At 38.8% G+C, this 25,580-nt stretch overlaps 2 protein-coding genes across 4 annotated transcripts; both read right to left on the reverse strand.

The window, feature by feature from the left end:
• Positions 1 to 3,685: 3,685 nt before the first annotated feature.
• LOC143863537 (O-fucosyltransferase 35-like) lies at positions 3,686 to 10,222 on the reverse strand. The gene is made up of 9 exons (XM_077374231.1): positions 9,596 to 10,222; positions 8,633 to 8,767; positions 8,482 to 8,551; positions 8,313 to 8,383; positions 8,139 to 8,227; positions 7,917 to 8,049; positions 7,602 to 7,834; positions 4,870 to 5,346; positions 3,686 to 4,410 (listed from the first exon to the last, which is right to left on the reverse strand). Exons 1-9 carry the CDS (start codon positions 9,989 to 9,991, stop codon positions 4,206 to 4,208), a joined length of 1,809 nt encoding a protein of 602 aa, XP_077230346.1. The 5' UTR covers positions 9,992 to 10,222; the 3' UTR covers positions 3,686 to 4,205.
• A 6,891-nt stretch (positions 10,223 to 17,113) lies between these two features.
• On the reverse strand, positions 17,114 to 25,359 carry LOC143863771 (uncharacterized). 3 transcript variants are annotated; one of them, XM_077374531.1, is made up of 8 exons: positions 25,103 to 25,359; positions 24,886 to 24,925; positions 23,760 to 23,830; positions 22,319 to 22,413; positions 20,406 to 20,473; positions 20,156 to 20,266; positions 18,401 to 18,549; positions 17,114 to 17,306 (listed from the first exon to the last, which is right to left on the reverse strand). In XM_077374531.1, the coding sequence occupies exons 1-7, from the start codon at positions 25,287 to 25,289 to the stop codon at positions 18,414 to 18,416; spliced, it is 708 nt and encodes a 235-aa protein (XP_077230646.1). In that variant the 5' UTR covers positions 25,290 to 25,359; the 3' UTR covers positions 17,114 to 17,306; positions 18,401 to 18,413. The 3 variants fall into 3 exon arrangements, with proteins under 3 accessions (XP_077230646.1, XP_077230645.1, XP_077230643.1); XM_077374530.1 differs by lacking the exon at positions 17,114 to 17,306 and adding an exon at positions 18,131 to 18,324; XM_077374528.1 differs by lacking the exon at positions 17,114 to 17,306 and having other exon boundaries at positions 18,131 to 18,549.
• Positions 25,360 to 25,580: the final 221 nt, after the last annotated feature.

Consider the following 25,580-nt stretch of genomic DNA (forward strand, 5'->3'; position numbering starts at 1 on the left):
AACCTTCCGATCCCATGGATTCCACGGACCCGCACCTGCTAAAGCTATTATAACAATGCTGGAAGCTCACATTGATAATTGCTTCTATAATGGCAATCTAGAGTATCAGAAATAGAAGCAGGCATAAAAAATTCAGATTGAATTTGAAGATTTTGCCAAACTGGAAGATATTAGAAACATCCATGACTTCTTCAATTTTGATTGTTTCATATGAGATCTGCCTGAAGAGATCGTTTGTGATGCACCTGCATCTTTCTCTTCCATTTTGGGTTAGACGCAAGGTTTTATGTCCTCATCTTGTATACATTCATTTTTTTATTAATAAAATTAACGTGCGGCCCGGGGTTCCTAAATAAATTCTGGGTTTAAAAAATAGGTCAATTTTCAAACTTATTGTAGCGATACAGATGTATGCATAGGGCTGTTACTTGACTTTCTTCGAACTGAAGATAATGTAAATGTATGTAATTACTCCCCTCTCTTTTATATACATTGTTGTTGGCTTTCATCTTAGTAAACCTTTTTTTAATTGTTTTCCCTACTACGTAATCTAAGCCCTTCTTGCTTTCTAATATATTCTGGTCGGGGTCTTGCCTAACCCCAGCTTACTCACTAAAAAGACAAAAAAAAGTAATCTAAGCCCTTGATAGGTGTGGCTCATAGCCATTCAAGAAGGGTGCAATTCGAGGGAAAGTGAGTTAGGAACACCATTTTTTCAACTTTATTCGATTTTATATTCTTCGTAGCACTACTGTATTTTGGCGAGGGCACTCCTCACTTTATTAAAAGTACGGTATGACCCGCACCATAGGATGATCCAAACTGTCCATTAGATGGGCCACATTAGATGGGCCACAGCCTAAATAGGTTGTACCCCAAAAATCATTTCCATAGGTTGATCCTAACCCTCCGATCTAGATCGGAGGGTTAGGATCAACCTATGGAAATAATTGATAACTGCTTGTGTAGTAGCAATCCTAGAGTACTGACTGAATTAGAAGATAAGTTTGAAATAGAAGATTTTGGAAAAGAAGATATTGATAGAGTGCCGGAAATAGAAGCAGGCGTCAAAGAAACTGAGTTTGAAGTAGAAGAATCTGACAAAGAAGATATTGAAAACATTCTTGACAACTTCTACAATTTGGACTGGAGGACTTTTCAATTGTCTGGTCTCATGATTCCACTGCCCCTGCTTCATATCAAACTATCACAACAACAACGGAAGCTCACATTGATAGCTGCTTGTATAGTGGTAATTTTGATTGTTCGTCTTTCCAACTGTATGATCCCATCGATTCCAGCAAGAAACTTATGTTGCTGCGTGATCCCTTGGGGAAAATGAACAATATTCATTGACAAGGTTATAAGCAGAAGTGTTACGTGGGATCTAACAATGATTATACGGGTAAAAGCAAAAGGCTTAAGTTCGATTCAGATGGAAAACCCAAAGCCAAATTAGATTCAGATGGAGATCTGCGTGCGTGACAAGATCATTTGCGATGCTCCTCCAATTTTCTCTAATTTTCTCTCTTCCATGCAGGATCTTTCAGGCCTAACTAGCAGTTGAGCCCATGAAGTATAACTTTCAGCATTCCATAATAAGTTTTTAGTTAATATAGGAACTGAGACAGTATGATTCTTTTTTCTTTTTTTTCTCTCATGCAATTTGGGTCGTGATTTTATAAATGTCTACAGCCAATCGAGAAGGGTATAGTGAAGGGGAAGCGAGTTTGGAACACCAATTAGCAGCTGGCTTTTGCATATGAGGACAGCCACATCAGAAAAACTAAACGAATAAGGCAAAATCTGCCAAAAAGTCAACCTGTGTGGCTGTTCTCACATGCAAAAAGTAAAGTGGAGTGCTTGCATCCGGCGGAAGAGGTGGGGAATTTGCCAAGATCATATCAGAGGTCCTACATTCTAAGCCCAACAACTCTTCGTGCGCCCGCCCCGGAAGTCCAAGTCCTGTGCTGGTGGTACGACAAAAGTACCCCTTGATATTTGATTGATCCCGTACCAGCCTCTTAAAAAGTGTGTTGCTGTTGGATCAAATAGCAAGGGCGGTACACAACCCCCAACCCCCCCCCCCCCCGGCCGCCCCACACACACAGGACTTGATGCTCTAGAACCATATAAAAACTCGTGAAAAATGAACCCAACAGCTCCTTTATAATCTAAAAAAACTCCCACCTGGTGATCGAATCAAGAAAAGAAAATTCCGACTAGCCAGGTTGTGCATTCTTTGCAGGAAGGAGGAGACTTTGGACCATCTGCTTTTGCACTGCCCTTCTGCCTTTAGTCTTTGGATGAGTGCCATTAAATCTTTCGGTGTGTCATGGGTATTTCTAAGAGCATTAAGAAGGTCGTACATCATCGGTTTGGTGTTCCTTTTGGAAATATAGGGTAGATGAGGCGGAAGTTAATCCCATGTAGTCTGATTTGAAATATATGGAAAGAGCGGAGTAGCAAAAGTTTTGAAGAAAAGGAGAAGAGACGGGGCCAAATTGATCTTGATATTAAGCTGGGTCTAGTGTATCTTGGGCAAGAAATAGGGGTGGCCTTTTCTATAGTGTTGGTGAAACCCTCCAAATCTGGAATTCGGATATACGGGAAAGAAAAAGAAAAGATATAATTTCTCCTAAACGGAGCCCTCCTCTTGTCGGATGGATCAAGTTGAACTTTGATGGGAACTCGATTGGAAACCCTGGTAGAGCGGGTATTGGTGGCTTAATTTGTGATTCTTCAGACGCAGTATTGATGTCTTTCTTGGGGCGGGAGGGCTTGTGTGATGTGAACGAAGCCGAGGCTAGGGCTTTACTTTGTGGTCTTACATGGTATGAGAAGCATAATTTTGGCCCTCTTATCATTGAAGGTGACTCGACCAATGCTTTGGCTTGGGCGTCTAATAAATGTAAGGGTTCTTAGAAGTTGGCTAGTACTATTGCTGAGATTAGGGACTTGGTGAGGATTCTGTGCCCCCAAACCCTTCATGTTAGAAGATCGGCAAATGATAAGGCTGATTGTTTGGCAAAAGATGGGGTCGCAATGGCATCTATTGAAGTCTTCCATTGCTTACCTCAAGTTGGTGTTGGATAACTGATTGCTCGGGGCTTTCATTGATTTTGGTGTGGCATGTTTTGTTTGTTTTTGCCCAATGTGGGCTCTTTGTATTCTCTCTTGTCCTCTCACCGTCTCACCGTCTTCTTTTATGGAGACAACTTGTCCCCTTGACTATTCTGATCTTTCTGCAATGAAATTTGTTCTCTTTCACACCCAAAAAAAAGAAAAAAAACCTCACTACTGTTCAAATGCTTCTATGGACAGCCGATAAGCCCAAATAAACTAAAAACGGCAGGTGATACATCTCCTACCAAAGACTCCATTCATGAGCATGGTGTTCCTAAATGTTACTTGCGGAACAAATAGCTTAGAAAGAGGGGGAGAACAATTTTCTTATGACTGTTTCTTTCGAAATAAAATGGGAGTAAAACAAATTTTACTCCCATTATATTTAAATAAAAATAATAGCCAATCCATATAATTATGATGTTGTAAGAAGTACATGATTGCTTAGACTACATTCTTGAGGTAATATTTTATAGCTCCACCAAAACAGAAGCATTTGATCTGAAAGAAGCAGGAGTAAAGATGGGAAGAGTGAGAAATAGCCTGTAGTCACTAGAGAGAAAAAAACTCTTGAACCCCTTATTTTCATTTCACTTTGTACCAGCGGCAACGAAAAACATACCTCTCTTCAAGGTCGCCTGCCTTAGCAACCATTATTCGATTCTGCATACATATGAATACATTATGCACAACACCCATGAAAAAAATATTCAAACAGAGCCCAAATAACACTTTCCAGGACATGAAGATAGTAACAAAGAAGGATGTCTGTTATCCAAGTTACCGAGTATCCAAGCATCTGTAGAATGAATGTATTTTCTGTTTTCGCCTTTCACCCTCGTAATTAAACTTTACCTCAATCTCATCTTAACAGATTTTCCACACAGTTGCAATCTTAGATTCCCCTGACAACTGCACCTCCATTGGGATAAAAGCACGAGACTGTTTGTTTCGCAGGGTACACAAGTATAAACTTGCCATTTCTTCTTGACATTGCGCTGAGAACTTCTCTTCCCATCCATTATGTCCAGGCATTAAAGCACATTGAAATTTAAAAGCAAGAGTCTGAAATTTGTCCTTCATTTACTGTTCAGCTGTCTTTTACATATACAGCCTGGTAAAGGATTTGCATAGAAGCTCTCCTCCAGCTTCGGAAATTCTCCTGGTTCTCTCAAATATGGACCTCCAATTCGATCTGTGTGCAGTTTTTTAACTTTGGAACTGAAGTTCTTCCAAGAGATCTTCCCTTCATCTAATTCATCAACAAGTTTTATGAAATTCAGCCTGTAGGAACAGCAAAGAATTGATCAAGATATAGCTCCTAGCTCGATAAGGGGGTTAAACACTCTAGAAATAAAAACTCAAGGCCCAGAGTTGTCATAAACAAGGTGGTGGTGAACTAGTGACTGGCACGTGTGATGCATGTGACAGCTATGGTATAAATAAGGTGTTCGTAATCCAATAGGTAAGAATACAGTTGCATATTTTTATTTATTTATTTTAGCCGGTAAGATGGCAAGACGCAAATATTTTTGGTTCCAGATGCGATCTAAAGAAATGTGGCATCGCAAATTTGCAGTCTGATAGGTCGAGTCATTCAAGAACATAAATGGTATCATCAAATTGAAAGGCCTATTTGAGTTTTAAATATAACTAATTACACTTGATATATCAGAATTATCGTAATACTTTGTAAGTATGCTTATCTAATTTCAATAAAACAAAGGGTGGTCAGAATGTTACCGGTCTGGGTTGATGGTTTTCTGGAAATCTTCAAAGCGTCTATGACCCTGCACTGCCTTTGCCATATTCCCGTCATAGGTATAGACGAAAACATCACTCTGAAGAGCTACAACATAGTCTAATCCAGCAAGCATGTTCTGGTGATTTCTAAAAGGGTCCAGCTCCTCTTCTGTAGAAAGTGTTGAATGAGAATAAATGTTGGGGAATTCGTTCTTAAGATATTGCATGCTACCCTTCCCATAAGCTTCACCAGCCACCAAGTAAATTCGGGTGGTTGAGGGGAACCCCAACCCCTTGAGGAGAAGGGAAGTTTCTCTAGGAGTAAAGGGGCAACCTCCCAGCTTCCTTCTCTCAGATCCATCTATCTCTTTCTCTTTCCAATGGCTTACTTCATAGCGCATCTGTCGGAGATCTTCGTTTTCTTCTGATGTCAAATTATGACTGCAACCTGTAAATGCAAGCATGTCTTTTTCGTATCTGAAAAGAGGAAAGTAAAGCAAAAACAGATGAGAATGGAACACAAACTACAATGACCCCGTGTTACATGAACAGTTCAAAACTAGTGAAATGCTCATTACTGCATTTTGTTCAGACATTATGGTTAAGACCCAAAAAATAAAACTATTAAAAAAAAAAAGACCCAAAAAATAAAATGATCCATGAATATGAACAAATGCATTTAATAACACGCTATATGTATGATTGTATGTATACATACATATACATATGGAAATTAAGGGTCTCTCTCTCAATATATAACCCCCCTTAGTCGATGCTCAGTATGATGATCCCCTTGATCGTACCTTATGATATACCCACACTAACCTCAAAGAATCATTCTCCCCCATTTTAGACCGCTTCGTCATATTCATGATCTGAAATTTTGGCTTGGGGTCGTTTCCGATTCTGATTCTAACTTCTCGTCGCTGACTTCAACCAGTAATATGTTCTCTCTTTCCTTCCACATACAAAAATATACTGAGTGGAAGAGAAGAGGAGAGAAATGTGAGAAAGCTACATACAAAAAAAAAAGATATCAAAATTTGTAGCTTTACTACCATGGCCAAGAAAGGGGGGAGCACAGGTTGTGGCCCACGTCCTCTCCTTCCCCATCCCCATTCTACAATGTCCCTACAATATCCTTCCCCCCGCTCTCGATCGTCTCTGCTCCGGCGCCAATTGATTTTGACCCCCTTCTGGCTGTGGTTTCTTTCGAGGCTGAACTGCCTCTAGGTCCTCCAATACCCGAGGCAATGATGCAGGGTCTCTGTTGGCTCCACTTCTCACCTAGACATGCAGCAGATTCCCCCCTCAACTCCACCTTTCCCCCCTTCCAGACACAAGAAAATTCCCACATTCTACACCAACATGAAAACTCCCCCCAAACCAAAATCCAAGATAACAATCCAAACCCTTCCGGCCAGCAGTGCAAGGACGAAGGGCCCAACTTCGCTTGTCACCTCTTCAACATCCTTCCATGTCCAATCACTGAGCTTTGGAACACCATCACTGTCAGGTACATTTGGTATGGCATGCCAAAAGCTCTCTCTTTCTGCATCTGCAAGAAGAGTTCTAAAGTGTGGAGGTCCGTTGAGGGATAGGGTGTGTGTGTGTGGAGGTCTCTCTCTCTCTCTCTCTCTCTCTCTCTCTCTCTCTCTCTCTCTCTCTATATATATATATATATATATATATATATAATATATATATATATATATGGGGAAAGTGATTGTGAGCGGCCCCTCAAATAAGCTTATATGAGGTGACCGCTAAAAACATGGTGGGCCCACATTTTTGGGGTGATAGGATCATCCCAACCCTTAGAACTATGGAGGTGAAAGAGGGGAAAATGGGCGGGTATAAATTTGCCCACTTACCCGTCCAATTTCCCCTCTTTCACCTCTACCATACAAAGGGTTGGGATGATCCTATGGAGCTGATTTTTTGGGCACCCCCTATCTATGTCAGGGCCTATCAAATGACCGGTTCGGATCACCCCAAAAATGTGGGACCACCATGTTTTTAGCAGTCACCTCATATAAGCTTATATGAGGGGCCGCTCACAATCCCTTTCCCCTATACACACACACACACACACACACACACAGAGAGAGAGAGAGAGAGAGAGAGAGAGAGAGATGACCGCCTAAAACCCGTTAGGGGCGGCCACACTAGGAATACGGGGTGAATTTAACAGATGCGATACATACATACATATGGCATTATGTATATATCCAATCTCTAGTGGTGGGGGGAACAACCAAGATGTATGTCATCCAAACTAACCTCAGACTTTTTCTTCCCGACCTATTTCACTATCCGGCAGCAGTTATTTAGGTGGTAACCCGAAATTGAAGAGACCAAATTACTCCCAACTCCCAAGAACACACAATACACAGTGTGTGTGTGTGATTCCGAGCGAGTTGCCATATGATGCATGCACATATTTTTCCTTGGATAAGTTTAAAGGGTAGTAGCCTCATGCAATAATTGCTACAATAACCTTAATTCTTCAAAAACGAACCACATACTTATGTTTATTCATAGACAAGATCCCTAATGTTAGTTCTTAGACAAGATCCCATCATATTATGAGGTTGAACTCAAAAGGCCCTGATATGCAAAAGTAACGAATTGCTCGTGAAACACCTATCAGAAGCTGAAACTGTTGAACTCTAATGTAAAAAAAGACATTGGAAAGGGTAACAAGCTCGAGATGAAGAATAAGAGCTTGCCTTAAATGGAGAGCAATATAAGGACTTCCACTTTGGTGCATCCTTGAAACCAAGGTGTTTCCAAGTTCTTCAATGGGGGCCGAATATTTCAATGCTCTGTAGTTTACACGACACCTCAGCCTTTGTATGGAACTTGGAAGCACATTGTTGGCCAGTCGAGAATCAGTATGAGTAAAGTACATAACCTTGTGATGTTTTAGTAGTGGGAGGACCTCTGATTTATAATAACTGGCCTGAACCAAAGCAACTGAATCAACCAAATGTGAATGATGTAAGATTAGATAATCATGAACAGAATAACAAATTCGTGTTAACCTTGGACCAAGATATGGGTGTCTTCATGAAAGGTTCAATTTCTGCATAGGCAGCTGGCAATGTCTCAACTATGTCAATATCAACCTTTAATGTCTCTATAAAATGTCTCCAATCAAACAGATCTTTGAAGCCACTGCAATCAATATATAGACGACCTATTAGATTCCGATTAAAGCAAACCAATGACATAAAACAGAATGACCAATCCAACTGGAGAGAGACCTTTCATCAGCCCAATAGGACGTGTGGTCAAGTGAAGGTAGAACAAGTGTTGCCTTCATGATCTTAGCGACAGCAACCATATCACAAATCTGCAATTCTAAAAGACAATGCATCAGAGAATTGCGGTATAACATTTCAACAGCATCCTACTTGAATCTGTACAAGTGGTCAGACCCCGAATCTCATCTGATTCAAACCACCATTCGCGTTTATGAGAATGTAACCATTCGTCTTTGTCTCCAGCTCTGCACAAGAGAACAAGAACAGAAAATGATATTTTATTTTATTTTAAAAAAAAAAAACTCATGTTATGTATGGTATCTAATCATAAACATCAACTTACTTTTGTGACTCGACTGATCAATGCACTGTGTGAAATTCTCACTGTTTGACTTGGACCAGATCCCTGAATGCTGAAAGGGGGAAACCAAGTTATTGAATTAATGAAATGCTTAGTGACTACTAAAAAGCATTATCCCTAGAATTTGACTTGCCTCAAATTTGCTGTTATGGTTTGCAATTGCATTTGATTCCACCATCATTAGAGTTCGTTCACTATCACTCGCCCCCCTCTTCCAAAGTTCATGAGAGCTTGATACCATTTGACCAGTGAAGGGAGAACCAGATTCCTAATTAACATAAATATAATTAGACATGAGAGAATTCCCAAGAAAAAATTGTCTCCAGCTTGCTCATTAGATTTAAACATTCGAAGCTTGAATTTCCACACGTGATACTAATCATGAATTAAAAGAAAAAATGCACTTGCTATGGAAGGTTGAGGAGATCCTAATGATCTCGAGGCTTGCTACATCAATCTATTCAAAACGAAACTTTCTGAGAACCAATGAACAGTTTTCAAACAACTTGATGATAAAATTACAACCCTGTGGAATCAAACTTGGTTCGTGCATGATCTAAGTACAGAATCCATGGTATAATTTTATTAAAAAATTACCAAAGTCCATTGGACGAGTTTGTTCAGCTGGGCCAAGTTGAATTCTGAAATTGAAATACCCAATTCCAAATGTTTCATATCATTTACTTTGTTTTTTTATGAAACTACTAAACATCTCTACTCAACAAAGCACAACCAAAGTGGGAGAATACTGTATGCAAGAAATTCACTACAATGAACCAGTACATAACTGAAATCAAAGAACAAATAGACATGCAAATTCTTCTAGGTCTAACAGTAAGAGCTATCAAAACTGAAAATTTTCAACTTTTCCTCCTTTTTTATTGAAATATCCAAAAATACCCAGAAACAACTATGACCTAGAAAGTTTCCTCAAAAAAATAGTCCACAAAAGACAGAAAAATCTTCATTTTCTGCAATACCAAAATTAGGGTTCTTTCAACTACTCATTGCCAAAACAAGGAAAACAAGAAAAAACAAAAACCATATAATATATAAAAACAAAAAAAGGGAAAACAAGAATGGAGTCTTTACTTGCCTGATAATTCCCAGCTTTTTCAATTTCAGATCCAAACCATCCATTTGCACAGATCTTTAAAAGCCCCCAAAACAAACACACACTACAGAACACCAAGAACACCCAATGCCCTAATTTCTTCCTTTCCCGAAGCCCTAAATCAACGATAATAGTCGGTGGTTTTTTAAACAGATTTTTCCCGTTTTGCCTTCTTTCAAAAATCGATTCAGATCCATCGATAGAACCAGGATTGCTAGAATTCTCAGATCGTGGAGAATTGATAGAAAGATCGATCTCGTGATTGCCGTTATTATTGCGTTTGAATGAGTGTGCTCTTCGCGTCATTGGACGAGAAAATCTAGGGCTATTGATTCTTTGAGAAACCCCATCACTATTGTGCTGTTGTTGGACGCCCATCTGAGGGAGATCAAATTAGGGTTTTTATGCGAAAAAGAGATTAGGGTTTGGAAGCGCCATTAACGGACCAGTACCGAGCTTTTTTCTCTTTCGTGTCTGTAGTAAGTAACATCATCGTCGGGTTTCCTGAATCATTTAAGAGTAGTCACCTTCAATCATTAGTAAATTACGAAATTACCCTCTTTGGAACTAAATGTGTATGGGAATGTACGAAACCTAACATTGTTCTTTCGGCAAGAGAGCTGAATTTTCGTCTTTATTTTAGAAAAATTGTATGACTTTTACAGGTCCCGATGACTTGGTAGCTGTGACACTCTGTGAAAGCAAAAGAAAAAAGGAAAGACTGTTTTACGTGTAAATGGGTGAGAGAGTGTGGAAATACCAAAACAAGAGGGTCGCAAAATGGGACTTGGACTTTTGAAAATGGTAATTTTATGAAAAACTAGGGGCATTCTACAGTATAGTGGATGAAAAACGCGGTCCGAATAGCGAGAATCTCGGTATCAAAGATCTGCCTTCAAAAAGTGTAAAATCAATGGCGTTCTTCGTTGCCCGCCAACATTGACTTCCATAAGGACGAAAATACCCTCCATGGCAAAGTGAGCTACAATATTAGAGTGAGTGATGGCCCACAAGATGAACGGTTTAGATCAAAGCGCTTACTACCACGTGTACTGACGAAAGTGAGTATGGTGCGGGCCATACTGTACTTTATAATAAAGTGTGATCATCAAAATACGGTGGTGGTGATATCATTTACCTTTAGCAATTGGCCCTGCTTAGCAATAGAAGATTTCAAACGACCTCGGAGAGGAGAATTTATATGATGGGTGGCCGTGAAAACACGTGAAGTCTAAAAAAAGTAGGTACGGCCCACTCCATATGATGATCCAAACCGTTCATCCGTTTGGGCACAACGTAAATATGTTGTGCCCCAAAAATCATTTCCATGGGATGATCCTAACCCTCCGATCTAAACTGATCTAGATATGGAGTGCCCCAAAAATCATTTATGGAATCTTCTACAGATCGGAGGGTTAGGATCATCCTATGGAAATGATTTTTGGGGCATAACCTAGTTACGTTGTGCCCAAATAGATGAACGGTCTGGATCATCATATGGAGTGGGCCATACCTATTTTTTTAGACTTCATGTGTTTTCACGGCCACCCATCATATAAATTCGTAAAAAGAGTTACATGATGAGTGGCCGTGAAAACACGTGAAGTCTAAAAAAAGTAGGTACGGCCCACTTTTTTTGATGATCCAAACCGTTCATCTGTTTGGACACAACGTAAATAGGTTGTGCCAAAAAATCATTTCCATAGGATGATCCTAACCATCTAATCTGTAGAAGATTCCGTAAATTATTTTTGAAAATCTCCATATTTAGATCAGTTCAGATCGGAGGGTTAGGATCATCCTATGGCAATGATTCTTTTGGGCACAACCTATTTGTATTGTGCCCAAACAGATGAACGGTTTGGATCATCAAAAAAGTGGGCCGTACCTACTTTTTTTAGACTTCACGTGTTTTCATGGCCACCCATCGTATAAATTCTCCTCTTTTTACACTACAAAAAGTGACATGTTATAGAAAGAAGGCAAATATATCATCCCCTTGAATTTTTATATGGTCTGAGCTAAAATTCAAGGGGGACCACTTGTTCTATGATCCAAGCCATTCAGCTATAAAGCCTAACCTGAAAATCTTACAAACCGAGTGATCCTGGACCCAATTTATGTGCCTTTTGAATAGAAGGCTGAAAAATGTAACGGGAGATGAAAAATACGCCCCCTCTCCATATAAATGCGCCCTCTTTTCACAGAAAGCATTAAGGGGCCGTTTGGATACACAGATTTTGGTATTCCGGTTTTAGTTTGAAAACAGTGTATAAGAGGGTTCATGATCAGGTTGTTGTTAGGGGTGTTCATTATTCAGTTTTAACCGAACCGAACCGAATTGATTCGGTCGGTTCGGTTCGGTTTCGGTTATCTTGGGAAAAAAAATTCGGTTAACCGAATAACCGAAATTAACCAAAAATAAATATTATTTTTTTGAAAAATGGTGTATGGGCCCTCTGTAGGATGATCCAAACCGTCCATTTGATTGATCACAACTTCAATAGGTTGTGCCTAAAAAACAGTTTCGATAGATTGATCATAGCCCTCTGATCAAACCGTCAAAATATTATTATTTTTGTCTTTTTCTATCACTATTCGGTTATTCGAATTTTTAATCGGTTCGGTTTTCGTAAAATTCGGTTCGGTTTCCGAAATTTAATAACCGAAATTATTTCGGTTATCAAATTTCGGTTCGGTTATAACCGATTGAATACCCCTAGCTGTTATATGCTGTCCTAACAACATTTCTTGGATTTTAAGTAAGAAAATCGGGTTTTAGAAATCTCTCACACATCTTGAGATTTCTAAAACCTGGAAACATGCGACGATCGCCTGCTCTCTTGCTGTAAGAAAGAATGGCAAGACATTAAAAAAAAAAACGACGGCGGGTCTCTTTCTTATCTTGTCTCCCATCTACAATTTTGAAGAATTCAAACATTCTAAAATCCGCATATCCAAACAGTCACTAAGTGCTTCCGTGAAAAGTGGTTACCCGGTAGATGAAATAAAAAAGAGTAACCTTTTCATGGCCCTTGTTCAAGGGTTAGGATCATTCAATGGCGACAGGAGTAAGGCAATGTCTGGATTTGTGGTGGCCCCACATGGTTCATAAAACTAATCACCATTCTCTTCACATGTGGGTCTATCCCATGGTAACGACACTCAAAAAGGAGGGTATATGTGTCACTTTGTTAGTTTCTGGAGGTATTTTTGTCAATATGTGACTCACCCAGTTTATGCGGCGATAGGACGTGAAAATGAAACAGTTGTTTTCCACATTTCCTGACTTGCCCTGCCTGTTGAGTCAAAGACGGAAATACCCTTGTGAATGAGTACAATTTCACAGTTGTTACGCGTTTCAAGACGGAAATACCCTTGTGAGGCGCCTTATTATTAAACTAGTAAAAAACCCGTGCGATGCACTTTCGACAAAGAACGGTACGGACCACGTGATAGGTTGATCCAAGCCGTCCATGTGATGGAACACAACATAAATAGGTTGTGCCCCAAAAATCATTTCCATAGGCCGATCCTAGCCCTCCAATCTATAGATGTTTCTATAATTCCTCTTATCTTAAATCGGATGGTCAAGATCACCCTATAGTTTTTTAATTAAAAAACCATAAAAGAGGGGGGTAATATCGAAATTATACGGCTTTAATGGGTGCTTTTGTTAAAAGCATAAAAGGGGGGTAGGATTGAAATTATATGATTCAATGGGTGCCTTTGTTAAAAGCATAAAGGACGGGGGGTAGGATTGAAATTATATGAGTTGAATGGGGGCATTTGTTCAAAAAAGTAAAAAAATATGACGTGTAATTCTCACGTGATTTTTAAATAAAACGAAAAAACCCTCCTTTTTTCATCCCAGCTTAAAGTGAGAAAGACCAGCCCGCAATCAATCACTTTTTAAGCAAGAGAATGCCGTGTGAAAACACAATACGTCCAATGAAGATCATCGATGGTTGGGTACAATATCGCTTCAGTGGGTCCCACCAAGGAGATGGATCACTGGTGAGAGGATTTGGTACAATATTTTGTAAAAAGTTGATGGGAGGATTTGGTACAATATTTGGGTGGCAGTTGAACCAATATCATAAGGTCTCAAATTACTTCAAACATAGCCCCATAGGATGATCCAAACTGTCCATTAGATGGGCTACAGCCTAAATAGGTTGTGCACCAAAATATCATTTCCATAGGTCGGTCGATCTATAGAGGGTTAGGATCAACCCTCTAACATTCAGATCGGAGGGTTAGGACTAACCTCTGGAAATGATTTTTGGGGCTGTGGCCCATCTAATGGACGGTTGGGATCATCATAAGGTGCAGGTCATACCGTACTTTTAATAAAGTGAGGAGTGCCCTCATCAAAATAGAGTAGTTCTGATAACATTTCCCTTTAAAAACCATAATCAATACAACAAAAAAATTTTCATTTTTCCACCCTCTCTCAAATTTACGCCCTCATTTCTCTCCTTACCCTAAGCCCTAATCGTATACAACGTTTGTAGGACCACCTAGGAGAGTCCAATGAGCGGTCCCACACTCATTAGCTAATTCAAGTCATGTGATCAACATCATCGAATGGTTTGAATTAATTAATTTTTTTTACTTTCATTCCGTTTACAGAGAAAGGAATAAGAATCAAACCTGATTCTGGCAATCCAAATGCAGTCAGAAAAGATAATTCCTCAAATTCAAGGTTTCCTTACCACATGTTTAATACTTAATGATATTCTAAGATGTGTGCATTTAATTTAAATTTTTTTCAGCCTAATCGCCTTTACCACTACTATCTTAATATGTAATTATTAAAATGTGAGCACATGTGAGAGTTTTGTTGGATGTATGGAAAGCTCCATTGAGGATCTTCCACAGATAAACTGTGATCTTGCAAACGAGCTTTTGTGGATCCGTAGAACAATCCGATAGCACATGCCCATGTGGAGCGAACATCCCATGTGTAAGAGAAAGATTTTAAAAATCAACCCTTTTGCTTTTTCTGTCAAAATCCTAAAAGAAGCTTGATGGATCAAGGCGTTTCTCAATGGCATTGGACCATACTAGTGATTAGGGCTGCGACACGGTCGGGTTTTTCAAAACCCTAGCCCAACCTCGGAACCCATTATCTCGGCCTTGACCCGCCCTGACCCTGAGTCAGGGCTGAAAAACCTCAACCCATTGCCCGCCCTACAGGGCTTAGTGCTGGCCCTGGCCTGCCCTGATTGGGCAGGGCCGGCCCTAATGGACCCTAGTACAAGTACCTGTTAAGAGTGTCAAAATAAAGCAACCACTTATCATATAGAACAAAATGATCAATAAACAGAGAAAGGGAACAAAATAAGACAATATGAATTCAACAACATGAGGGGCAACAGAGACAATTAATAATAATAATCTAAAGAAACATTAATCCAAGATAATAGAAAGCATTAGCAAAAGAAACATGCACGGATGATTAAATTCTATAATAGAAAACTTAGGGTCGGGCGGGGTCAGGGTACCCGAGGCATTAACCCAGAACCCAACCTGAGTCAGGGTCTAAAAAAATGAACCTGACCCGCCCTCAGGGTTGGAAAATCCAGCCCTGACCCTGTTCGGGTTTAGGGCGGGTCAGTGCTGACAGGGCCAAACTTGCACCCCTACTAGTGATCACATATTGGACCAATTGATCCAATCAGAGACATGAATTAGATCAAATTGGAAAATGAAAAGATTTGTACAAGTTATACATTTCATCACGGCTTTGTGTAAAACCGTTAGGTATGAATATGTCAGATACATGTGGCTCGAGACTCATCGGTGAAATAGTATACCTCTCAAAAAAACATGTTTTTTTTACCGGGGGCACAAATAAAATATTTTGTTGCGAATGAACACCCGGGGGCGGAGGCGAGTGTTTGTTAAGAGCGACCCAATTGCCGTCTTCTTAGCAGTTTCCAAAAACAAGTGGCCACAAGAATTTTTTTTTTTTTTAGGGACCCATCGGTTGTCTACTAGCACTTGTCCACATAGCAAATGACAACCCCAAGAGCTACTACATACATGCACTTCTTTAATTAATTAATTAATTTATTTTTTAAATTTCTTAAGAAACAGAGGGTCCCCTTGAAAACATTACAGAATGACACCTATCATCAATTCGGTTAAGGCGAGAATTTTTGCAATTCTAGTAAAATTAAAAACACACACACACGCGCACGACCGCACACATCACTAATATACAAACGTACATTGAGCTTGTGGTAGGCAATCTGAAATTTTTTTTTTGGGGGGTTAATGACTGTTACGCGTTAGAGAGTTGAAAATATGACAAGAAAATGATGCTTTTTGAAAATACTCGAATAAATGCCATTTTTTAAAAGAAACAGAATTTAAGGACTGAAATGTCCCTAGCTTACTTTACCCATTCGTTTTACCTCTCTAACTCGAACCCTAAAATTTTCCTACTCGAATCAAACGCCGAACAAGTGAAGATGAGTGAAACTCCGCTTATCTCCGGTGAAATCTTCTCTTTTCTCTGGCGAATCCTCCTCGTTTACTCTGAATCTTAGATGCAAAAGAGAAATCCCAAGGCTTCACCTCGTTTTCTCCTACTCACGCCGAATCGCGGTAAAAACTCAACAATTTCTTTGTTGCATTGATGTTTTCATACTCAATGATTTCTTGTATTTTTTCTGCATATTTAGGGATATTTGGATCGATTTAATGTGAGTTTGAGGTTTTATCTTCATGATGAATTTAGAGTTTTGCATGGCAAAAGGTGTTATTCGGAGCCAAAAGGTGTTACTCGAAGCCAAAAATGTGTTATTCGAAGTGAAAATTTTGTTATTTGAATCCAAAAAAACTCTCTTGCACGAAGGCAAAATGTTATTAGAAATTATAAGTCTTGGTCAAAGCCAAAATGTGTTATTCGAAGCTAAAAATGTGTTACTCGAAGCCAAAAAGATGTTACTCAAAGCCAAAAAAATCTCTTGCCCGAAGGCAAAATCTTATTGGAAATTATAACTCTTGGTCGAAGCCAAAAAGGTGTTACTCGAAGCTAAAAAAATCTATTGCCCGAATGCAAAATGTTACTGGAAATCATTTTGTCTTGGTCGAAGCCAAAAATGTGTTATTCGAAGTAAAAAAGGTGTTACTATAAGCCAAAAATGTGTTACTCGAAGCACTGTTGCCCGAAACATAAAAGTTATTGGAAATCAAAACTCTTGGTCGAAGCCAAAAAAGTGTTACTCGAAGCCAAAAAAAACTTGTCCAAAGGCAAACAACGACCGCAAACCAAAAAGGCTAGTTGAAGCAAAAAACATGATAGTCGAAGGCAAAAGATGCAAAGCCTTATACAAACAATTTTCGCTACGAGTAACTATTTTTTGCTTCGACTAACTGTTTTTATGCTATTTTCAACGCTATATACATATTTTGGGCCATTTACACCAATGTACAACAGGAAAACAATCAAATGCAAGGAAAATTATTTGGAGGAGAGAAAGTCTCTGAAAAAGAAACAGGAAATGAAGATTTTGTATATTTAGAGGAGAGAAATCATTACAAAGAGAATGAGATTTTGTATATTTGGAGGAGTAATGAGGATCTGTGGGCCGGCGAAATGAAGATTTTCACCGAAAAGGAAGCCTTCAATCGCCGGAATAATGAGAATTTCGCCGGAGAAGAACCCTTCCGAGCGTTTCTGTAGAAAGGAGCGTCTGAGAACTTGAGAAGAGTAAAATTGTAAAACCTAAAACTAAAAGAGTAAAGTTACCTAAAGGGCATTTTCATCCTCAAAATTTATTTTTTTAAATAAACTAGCATTTTTTAGAGATTTTTTTAAAAGCCAACATTGTCATGTCATATTTTGAACTCTCCAGCACGTAACAGTAATTAACCCTTTTTTTTTTTCCTTGGAATACCCATCACATCAATGTAATTTTAGCAATCAAATTTGAAGCATTTTTTCACCATGTTTGTGGCTCACTTGATTTACTTTTGTATCCTAAGATAGCTCTGATTTACCAAGGTAAGATTCAGATGAATAGTACCTATTGGAGGAATGATAGATGCAAGGGCGCCCTTGCATAAAGAGCGGGAAAAGGGCCCTTGATTGGATCCACGTCATTATGAGCAACCCATTTTACTTTCTCAACCCATTTTAAAAGGAAACTGAAAATGACGTGGAATCGACCAAGGGCCCTTTTCTGGCTCTTTATGCAAGGGTGCCCTTGCATCTATCATTCTGCTAATTGGGCTTCCAATACATAAATGAGCGAGTGTCTCTAGGCAATTTTAGACAAAGCCATTTCGCATTGCGCTTCTTTTTCAAGAGATAAAAGGTACCTCATAGCTGAATCCATCTTACTCAGTAATTCATACGGGTGGCTCTTCTCTCTTGAAAAAGAGGGGGCCGCGAAATGGCTTTTTCATAATTGCCTAGACATTCACAATAAATAAATATAAATATGTGCACCAGCTTTAACACCCAGAAGCAAAGGGAGAAATATTTATTTGAAACATTCGTTATTTTGACCAACAGAATTATCCATTAAACATTTAGTACTAGTATCAGTATGAAATGATACATAGAAAGTGTGCTCTGCTCAATCCCAATGGTAGAAACAGTGTGAGACCCATTGCTTCCACCAATGCTGGGTGGACTTAAATCTATAGGGACAACCTATATAGCTCAATTGGGTAAGCCAGATTGGTGAAAACTGTCAACCAATAGACTAATCATATTACAGAGATTGATTTACTAAAAAGTAGTAGAATAAAAAAATTGAAATATACCTTTGAAGGATATTTAGAGAAATGCTTCTAACTGCTTCAAATCTGTGTCCAAGTTTTCAGGTGTATCTTCTTCGCTGCTCGGTGTCGTATATGCATCTGCAATTGCCTTGCCTTTATCTAGCACCGCGGAAGGCACGGTTTGCAGGAGGCTGCGGAGGAGAAAGAATTTTGTAGGATTGACAAGTAAAAAATCTGTTTAGTATAGTAGAGAACTTGCAGAAATGAGTTGCTAATCATAAAAAACAAGCAACGCTATCACAAGTCCACACTTACAATAAAAAGATTTGTCCTTCACTTCATAAAGGATTTTAACAAAAGATAGCTGGAGTTGTTAATTATCACTAATGTAGCAGTCTCCCTTTGCATAGTATGGTTTTCCTACGCCTTTGTTATGGAGATGCCAGGCTGTCACTCCAGTGTAATTCTTAAAATCCATGTTACACGGATTCTTTTGAACGAGCGAAGCACCAGCGTCGGACATGCGTCGGATTCCAATACTTTAGGCTATGTTTGGTTGCTCGGGTAGCTCGGACAGTAGTGGAATAAGAAGTCAAATGGGAGGAGACAAGCACTTGATTTGTCTAGAATTACCACTCAGAGAATAGGGGAATGGTGGTTACTGTTAGGTAGCGCGGCAGTCCTATTGGAGAGTAGTGGAAAAAATTAGGCGTGTCATTACCAATATAGAGAGTGGAGAGATAGGGAAGAGACAGAAAAAGAGAAAAGACAATACCTTTTCCACTACTCTTCTACAAAAGTCTACCTCTCTGGTAGAAATTGGTTTGAATTTGAGAAGATGGTACATGATTGCCACATGAGCACCACAAGGGCAAAAAAACAATCATGTCTGAAACATGTTGGGGAGTCTCTTGGAATTTTAATGCAATATTGGCAACCAAACGAGGAATTGGCAGCCGTTGGCATTTGAAATTCCAATGGATGTCGAGCATTTGTGAAACTAAACTCTGCCTAGGATTCTCCGTCACACTTCTAGATATCTTTTACCTCTTTTTTTCTAAATGCTAGTAAGATAACTTTATAGTTACTGTATGCTTGGAGTTTTATCCATCCTAATAGTAAGTTTTTTATATGAAAATAAAAGATTATAGTTACTTCACCTATTAAATTTTTTAATTATTGCTTGTTTTGTTTTTGAGAAAGGAAGTATTGCTTGTTATAACCTTATTATTACCTAAAAAAATTTAAGAATTGATTAAAATATTTTAGTGGATCCACAAATCTTTCTTTTTTGAGGTTTGCTGAATCCGACACTCGTACCCATACTGACACAACATTACTTAAATTCCTTTGATAGAGTAAATTCTTTCTTAACAATAAAAATCAAAAAGCTACTAACAAGCAAGGTTTTAAATTTCGACCGAAATCCAAAATTCCGGTCAGAAATTTCGAAATTGTAGTTTATTTTGGCCGAAATGTCGAAATTTCGTTTATCTTGAAATTTTGTCCGAAATTTAAGGGATTTCACCAAAAAAATCTGGATTTTTTTTTATAATTATTTGATATTATCCCGAAATTTCGGAAATTTTAGAAATAAATTAGGAGAAAATATAGCCGTTTAATGGATTTCATCTGATTTCGGCCGAAATTTTGAAATTTCAACCGAAATTTTGAAATTTCAACCGAAATTTTGAAATTTCAACCGAAATTTTGGTTTCGGTGAGGACCGAAACGCATTCCGAAACCAAGATTTAAAACCTATCTAACAAGGCAGAAGATAAACCAAAGGCAAGATACCTGTCCAATGCTCCTACAGCAATTTTGATCTTTGCCCTCATAGATTCAACAGTGGCTGTTGGGTCACTCCTTGATGCGTGCAGTAGCAGCGAATCAAGATCCTCCAAGGCCCTGCAGAAGCATAACAAACCTTCAGCACTAACTAGTGCAAGTCATCAAGATGAGCGGCCAGATGACAGGCTCAACCCTGCATTTTAGAATTAATAAACCCTCGCAGAAATTATGAAATTGGAATCTGAATAATAAGTACCCGAGGCATCGATCAACGGCATCGACAGCAGCCTTCCCTTTGCCATCATCTGCTGCATATTGCGCTACCTATAATTCCCAAGAGATTTTTCAAAGGTAAAAGGAATTCAGGTACATAAAGACTGTCATGGGAAAACTGAACATGAGTAAGAAGAATGTCTTATCAGGTTTACTTCCACTGCAGCCCAAAGATTCTACTTTTTGATGAAGCCTACCCTATAAAACCCAATAACAGAACATGCACACTACATCTCTAACAACAGATTGAAAGTGTGTGACTAGAAAAAAAAGCTCCTTGGTTTTAATGTGATCAACATAGCTTAAGATTGGGCACATCAAGTCAGCTTTCTTAATTGTGAAAGATATAGATAAATATTTTTAGGGTAATGATTTCTGCGCTCCAGTGTCTTGATAAACATGCGCTCCACTTGTTTGTTGTGTAGTATTTAAAGGGATGTCAGAGGATAGTACAGTTCTCAAAAAGCTCTTAAAGCCCTTTAAATACTACACGACAAACAAGTGAGCACATGTTTATCAAAACATTGGAGTGCTGAAATCATTTCCCTTTTTTTAATGGTAATATATAGATAAATATCGCAGGCAAATTGAAAGTTAAATGGGATTAAAAATAATTCCATTGAAAGTACATATTCATACTATGTTTTGCTACAGATGGGGTGGAAGGTGCCCTTGCCAGTTGCCACACAACTTGGACCGGGCAAGGAGGGGCAAGTTACAAAAATTTTTAAACCTATGGGAACAACCACGGATTGCATGATTTGGAGTGGACCACCCCTTCAAACAGAGATTTTAAGTCACTTTGGATGGGGGTCAGTCAGTTTTTTAACCATTAGACAAGTTTGATGGTGGACCTACAAAACAGACACAGCAAGAACCTTCATATGGGCCTTGTTCACAGAATAATGAATTGTAGATGGAAAGATCAAAGAACAATCATATTGTATGCCGCAATCCTCAACTCAATGTTTTATTCCTGATAGGTTTTCTACCACAAATAATAAAGTGAATTCATCAAAACCTCAACCTTTAGCCACCCAACACAAATAGGCCTTCTATATAATGTAAGCCTAGAGCCTTAACAGTATATCTCACATTCATATACATATATGCAGCTTAAAAGGTATCCTCTGGTGACATTGCCTATTGGAAGAAATAAGGTGGGTATTGTGGACCAAGGTTGCCAGAGCGGGAATCGAAGGCTCCCAGAGAAGAATCCTGCTCAAGGTTGCCAGAGCAGGAATCGAATGCGGGAATCGAAACGGGAATCAAAAGCGGGAATCGAAGGCTCCCAGGGAAGAATCTTGCTTCCTTGTTGTGGACCACATGCTAACTTCCCCCTATTTTCCACCTGTTGATTGTTCTGAGGAAGGAAAAGGAAAATACTGGTAACAAAAAGAAGTAGGAGGGCAGGATAGGAAGATCGAAGGAGAAAAGAATAAGGGAAATAGAAGGTGAAGAAGAGGAGAAATGATTTCAAGAGTATATGCAAAGTGCCAAGAGCCAATTTTGGCACTTAAAATCATCAAAGCAAAAACAGATGGAACTGTTTAGCATCGACTCATGAAACCCTGCCCAGTACATATGATTTGGTACTTGGAGGGGACGAAATGGGGTCAACTCATCTAGGTCCCAGTCAAGTTAGTTGAGTTTCTAAAAATTGCCTACAAGCTATCGTCATGGTACTTCAAAGCTGTTCAGAAAATACATCTACATAGGATGTGAGGGAAATAGCAGAAAGTGTGAAAAAAAGTTTCACCAGGATAATAATCAGAAACGAATTGAAATTTAATTGACTCTAATACTAGAATTGTAAATATAAACAAGGAAGCAGCTTTATTGACAGGAAGAACATAAAAGGGGACCCCAAAGTCAATAAAAGGTCTCAAAACTTACAGCTCGAATATTTACACGGAGAGATGCTGCTGGGCCAGAACGTAACAGAGATCTGCTTATAGCGTATTTTGACTGATCGTCTTCCAATGCCTTCTCTGTATGAAGATAAAGTTTTAGATAAAATAAGAACTTTGAAGCCCTTTATTTATCACATACAAGTTATATCTCCAACATATCATGTACATTATAAGAAACCCACCACAAACTTAAGCCATTGGCTGAAAAGGATAACATTGTCATGGGCAAAAAGTACTGGGAAGAAATAACAGTATTAGTTATGAAAAAAGAATCTTATTAACCCATGAAAGATAAATACAGCTATATAGAGCATGGGCCAAAATGTTAGATGAATGAAGCCAATTCTAATTAAACTGAAGCTTCACTAAAGTTTGCAGATACCAATGCTTGAGTCAAGGATACAATAAGCTTCCTGTCTCCTTCAATGGAAATATGACAAGTTAATCAAGGAGGACTCAAAATTCAGCTCATTATTTGGAATGTAATGAAGAAAATTGAAAAGGAGAACTCAATTGAAAGAGAACTTGGAATAATATACATTCAGAAGATGCATGATATGAAAGTGTTGCACTTACTAATTAGAATTGCATCACCCAACAAATGCTCAAGTATATCTCTTTTCAGAATAATTTATATCTCATTTGTGATCAACTGAGCAAATCAGTCAATAAAAGGAAACTAAAATGACCAAGCTAATTGCCTAGTAGAAATCCTTTTCTATCTTAAAAAAAAGGGCGGCCCAGTGCACGAGGCTCCCGCCATTGTGGGGTCTGGGGAGGGCTAGATGTACGCAGCCTTACCCCTGCTTTGGAGAGAGGCTGTTTCTGTGACTCGAACCCATGAGCACCAGGTCACAATGGAGCAACCTTGTGCCAAGGCTCGCCCTCTATGTTGAAGTTACAATGGAGCAATCCTTTTCTATGTTGATGTTAAAAAAAAACAGAAGTATTACACCTACACATTTGTGTAGAGATTTCTCCAAAAGCAGAAACAAAAATGAATGATGAAATCATACTAGAAAAAAGCAAGAATCAAGTGGCTAAATTTTCTTTTGAAATTACAAAGAAAACTTTATTGAAAGAAAAAAAGGACAGATAAAAAGAATTACAAAGGAAGCAGAGGTTTCCCCACAGCGAAATATGGCTAGAAAGTGTAGGCATTTCTGATAATTGTGTTGGACGGCATTAGTAGTCTTCCAAGTATGCCTCTTGGCATACATCTAAAAGAACTTCCCAAAAGGCAGAATAAAGGGTCGTCAACTTTATATACAACAACCAGATAACTGCCAACGATTCATAAAAATGAAAGCAAGGATGACTTTAGCAATTCAATAATATTACAATGGAAGGAGACTTAGATACATCTTCCAGATCTATGAAATAAATAGGGAAAGGAATGGGTAAAGGAAATGAAAGACCATCACCTAAATACTTAAATTGTGACTGACTCAAGAGAACCGCAGGTACATATGCCTCTAGTGGTTCAAGCTTTTTCCTGGTATAGAAAAGGTAACAAAGGAGCATAATATCATAAGTCATGAGCAAATTAAAGCAACTGTAATCATTACATTTGCACCATCATTGTTTACCAATAGTATAAGCACTCAATAGTTGTAGGAATAGAAACTCATAGAAAAACATATTTGGAAATATGCATGCATATGTAATGTTGAGAAATCTGCTGGGCAAAATCTGATCCGATCATGTGGAACTAGAAAGAATATAAAAAGAAATAGACCACAAGATGCACACTCCGAGATTTTACATTGTTTGACCAAGATGCCTACATCCACGAGTGAGAACACAATCTTCAACTATGAGAAAACAAAATTACAAGTATCACAATGGATTAACCTAGCCCACAAACCATAAGTTGATAAACCTTCCCCTTGTCCTCACAACCAAGACTGAACACAAGAGCAACCCAAGAGAAAAGAAACTACCTCTCTATTTCTCACCAAAAGAGAAAACCAAGAAGAAAACACTCTTTTCCTTTCACTCGTTCTCTCTCCCCTTTAGCCTCCCTTAGTCATAGGTTAAGAAGAGCCAATTCTCTCATAGGTTTTGGAAAAACCCAAAGGACCCCTCATTTCTAATGATGGCTTCCCACCAAAAAAGGAACCAAATTTCAAATTATCATAACAATAAACTAGAATTTAAATACCAAAGCAGACGTGGGAGCAGCGAAAAAAAGTAGAAAACATGCCACCTTATGACCCAATTCCAAAGCATCTAAAACACATGAAATTCTCAAAGGGGGGATGCCTAAGCCTAAGTAGAAGATCCAAGTAAACATAACTAAGCAGAACCCATTCTAAAGAGACTACCAATTATGCTTTACAATAACTAAGCATACCCATCCTTATGCTTACACCATTGATACTACTTTGATCACTAATAGTTTTATAGTTGAAGGCATAAAGGCAAGAATGCAAAGACCCACATTTCTCAATGTTCAAGAATCAAAATGATAATATGTGGGAAATATATATAAATAAATAAATAAATAGAATTTGAAAGCCAAGGGGAAGATAAATTGGCCTCCCTTACCTCTTCACATACTTATCAAAAATGCTGCCAGCATTAGCATCTGAGAAAAAGAACCCATTAATAGTAAATAGCCTTTTTTGTGGCCAAAAAAAAAACAACACAAGAGTCCCATAGTACTCCCAGTGCGCACTTTAGTAGTACAAACCATGAAAAAAATGAGAGAAATGACAGAAGAGTAGAATGCTAAGGGCTGAAAAAAGGAAAGAGGGAGGCGTACTTTTATGGAGATAGAAGGAACAGTGGAATACAAGGAGAGCAATGGAGACTGATCGCCGAGTTTCGCATTTCTTAGTAAGGGGAGACGAGTCGCAACTCACCCGACTCGGCGCCTTCACCTTCTGTGTTGGGTTCGGCGTGAGGGTACGAGGAAGGCTAACGTGCGCGGTGGTGAGCGTAGTGGCCATGCCTACGGAACATAGGAGATATGTGTTCTCTCTCTCTCTCTCTCTCTCTCGAATCCTCTGATGAAGTGACGAAGTCTTATCCATTTAAGATAGACCACTAGGTGTTAATGGACCCAGATTGTCAATGGACCCAGACGGTCCGATGGACCATCCGAATCCCATTTTTAACATACAGGATCTAGACACAGTATCAAGATCCATGTACACATGTAAGGGGCCGTATGGATACGCGGATTTTAGAAATCAAGTTTTAGTTCGAAAACAATGTAAAAGAGAGTTCACGATCGAGCT

The sequence above is a fragment of the Tasmannia lanceolata genome, unplaced genomic scaffold, assembly GCF_043159265.1.
Source record: "Tasmannia lanceolata isolate RefF3 unplaced genomic scaffold, GAP_Taslan_0.1 ptg000044l, whole genome shotgun sequence".
Classification (NCBI taxonomy): Eukaryota; Viridiplantae; Streptophyta; class Magnoliopsida; order Canellales; family Winteraceae; genus Tasmannia; species Tasmannia lanceolata.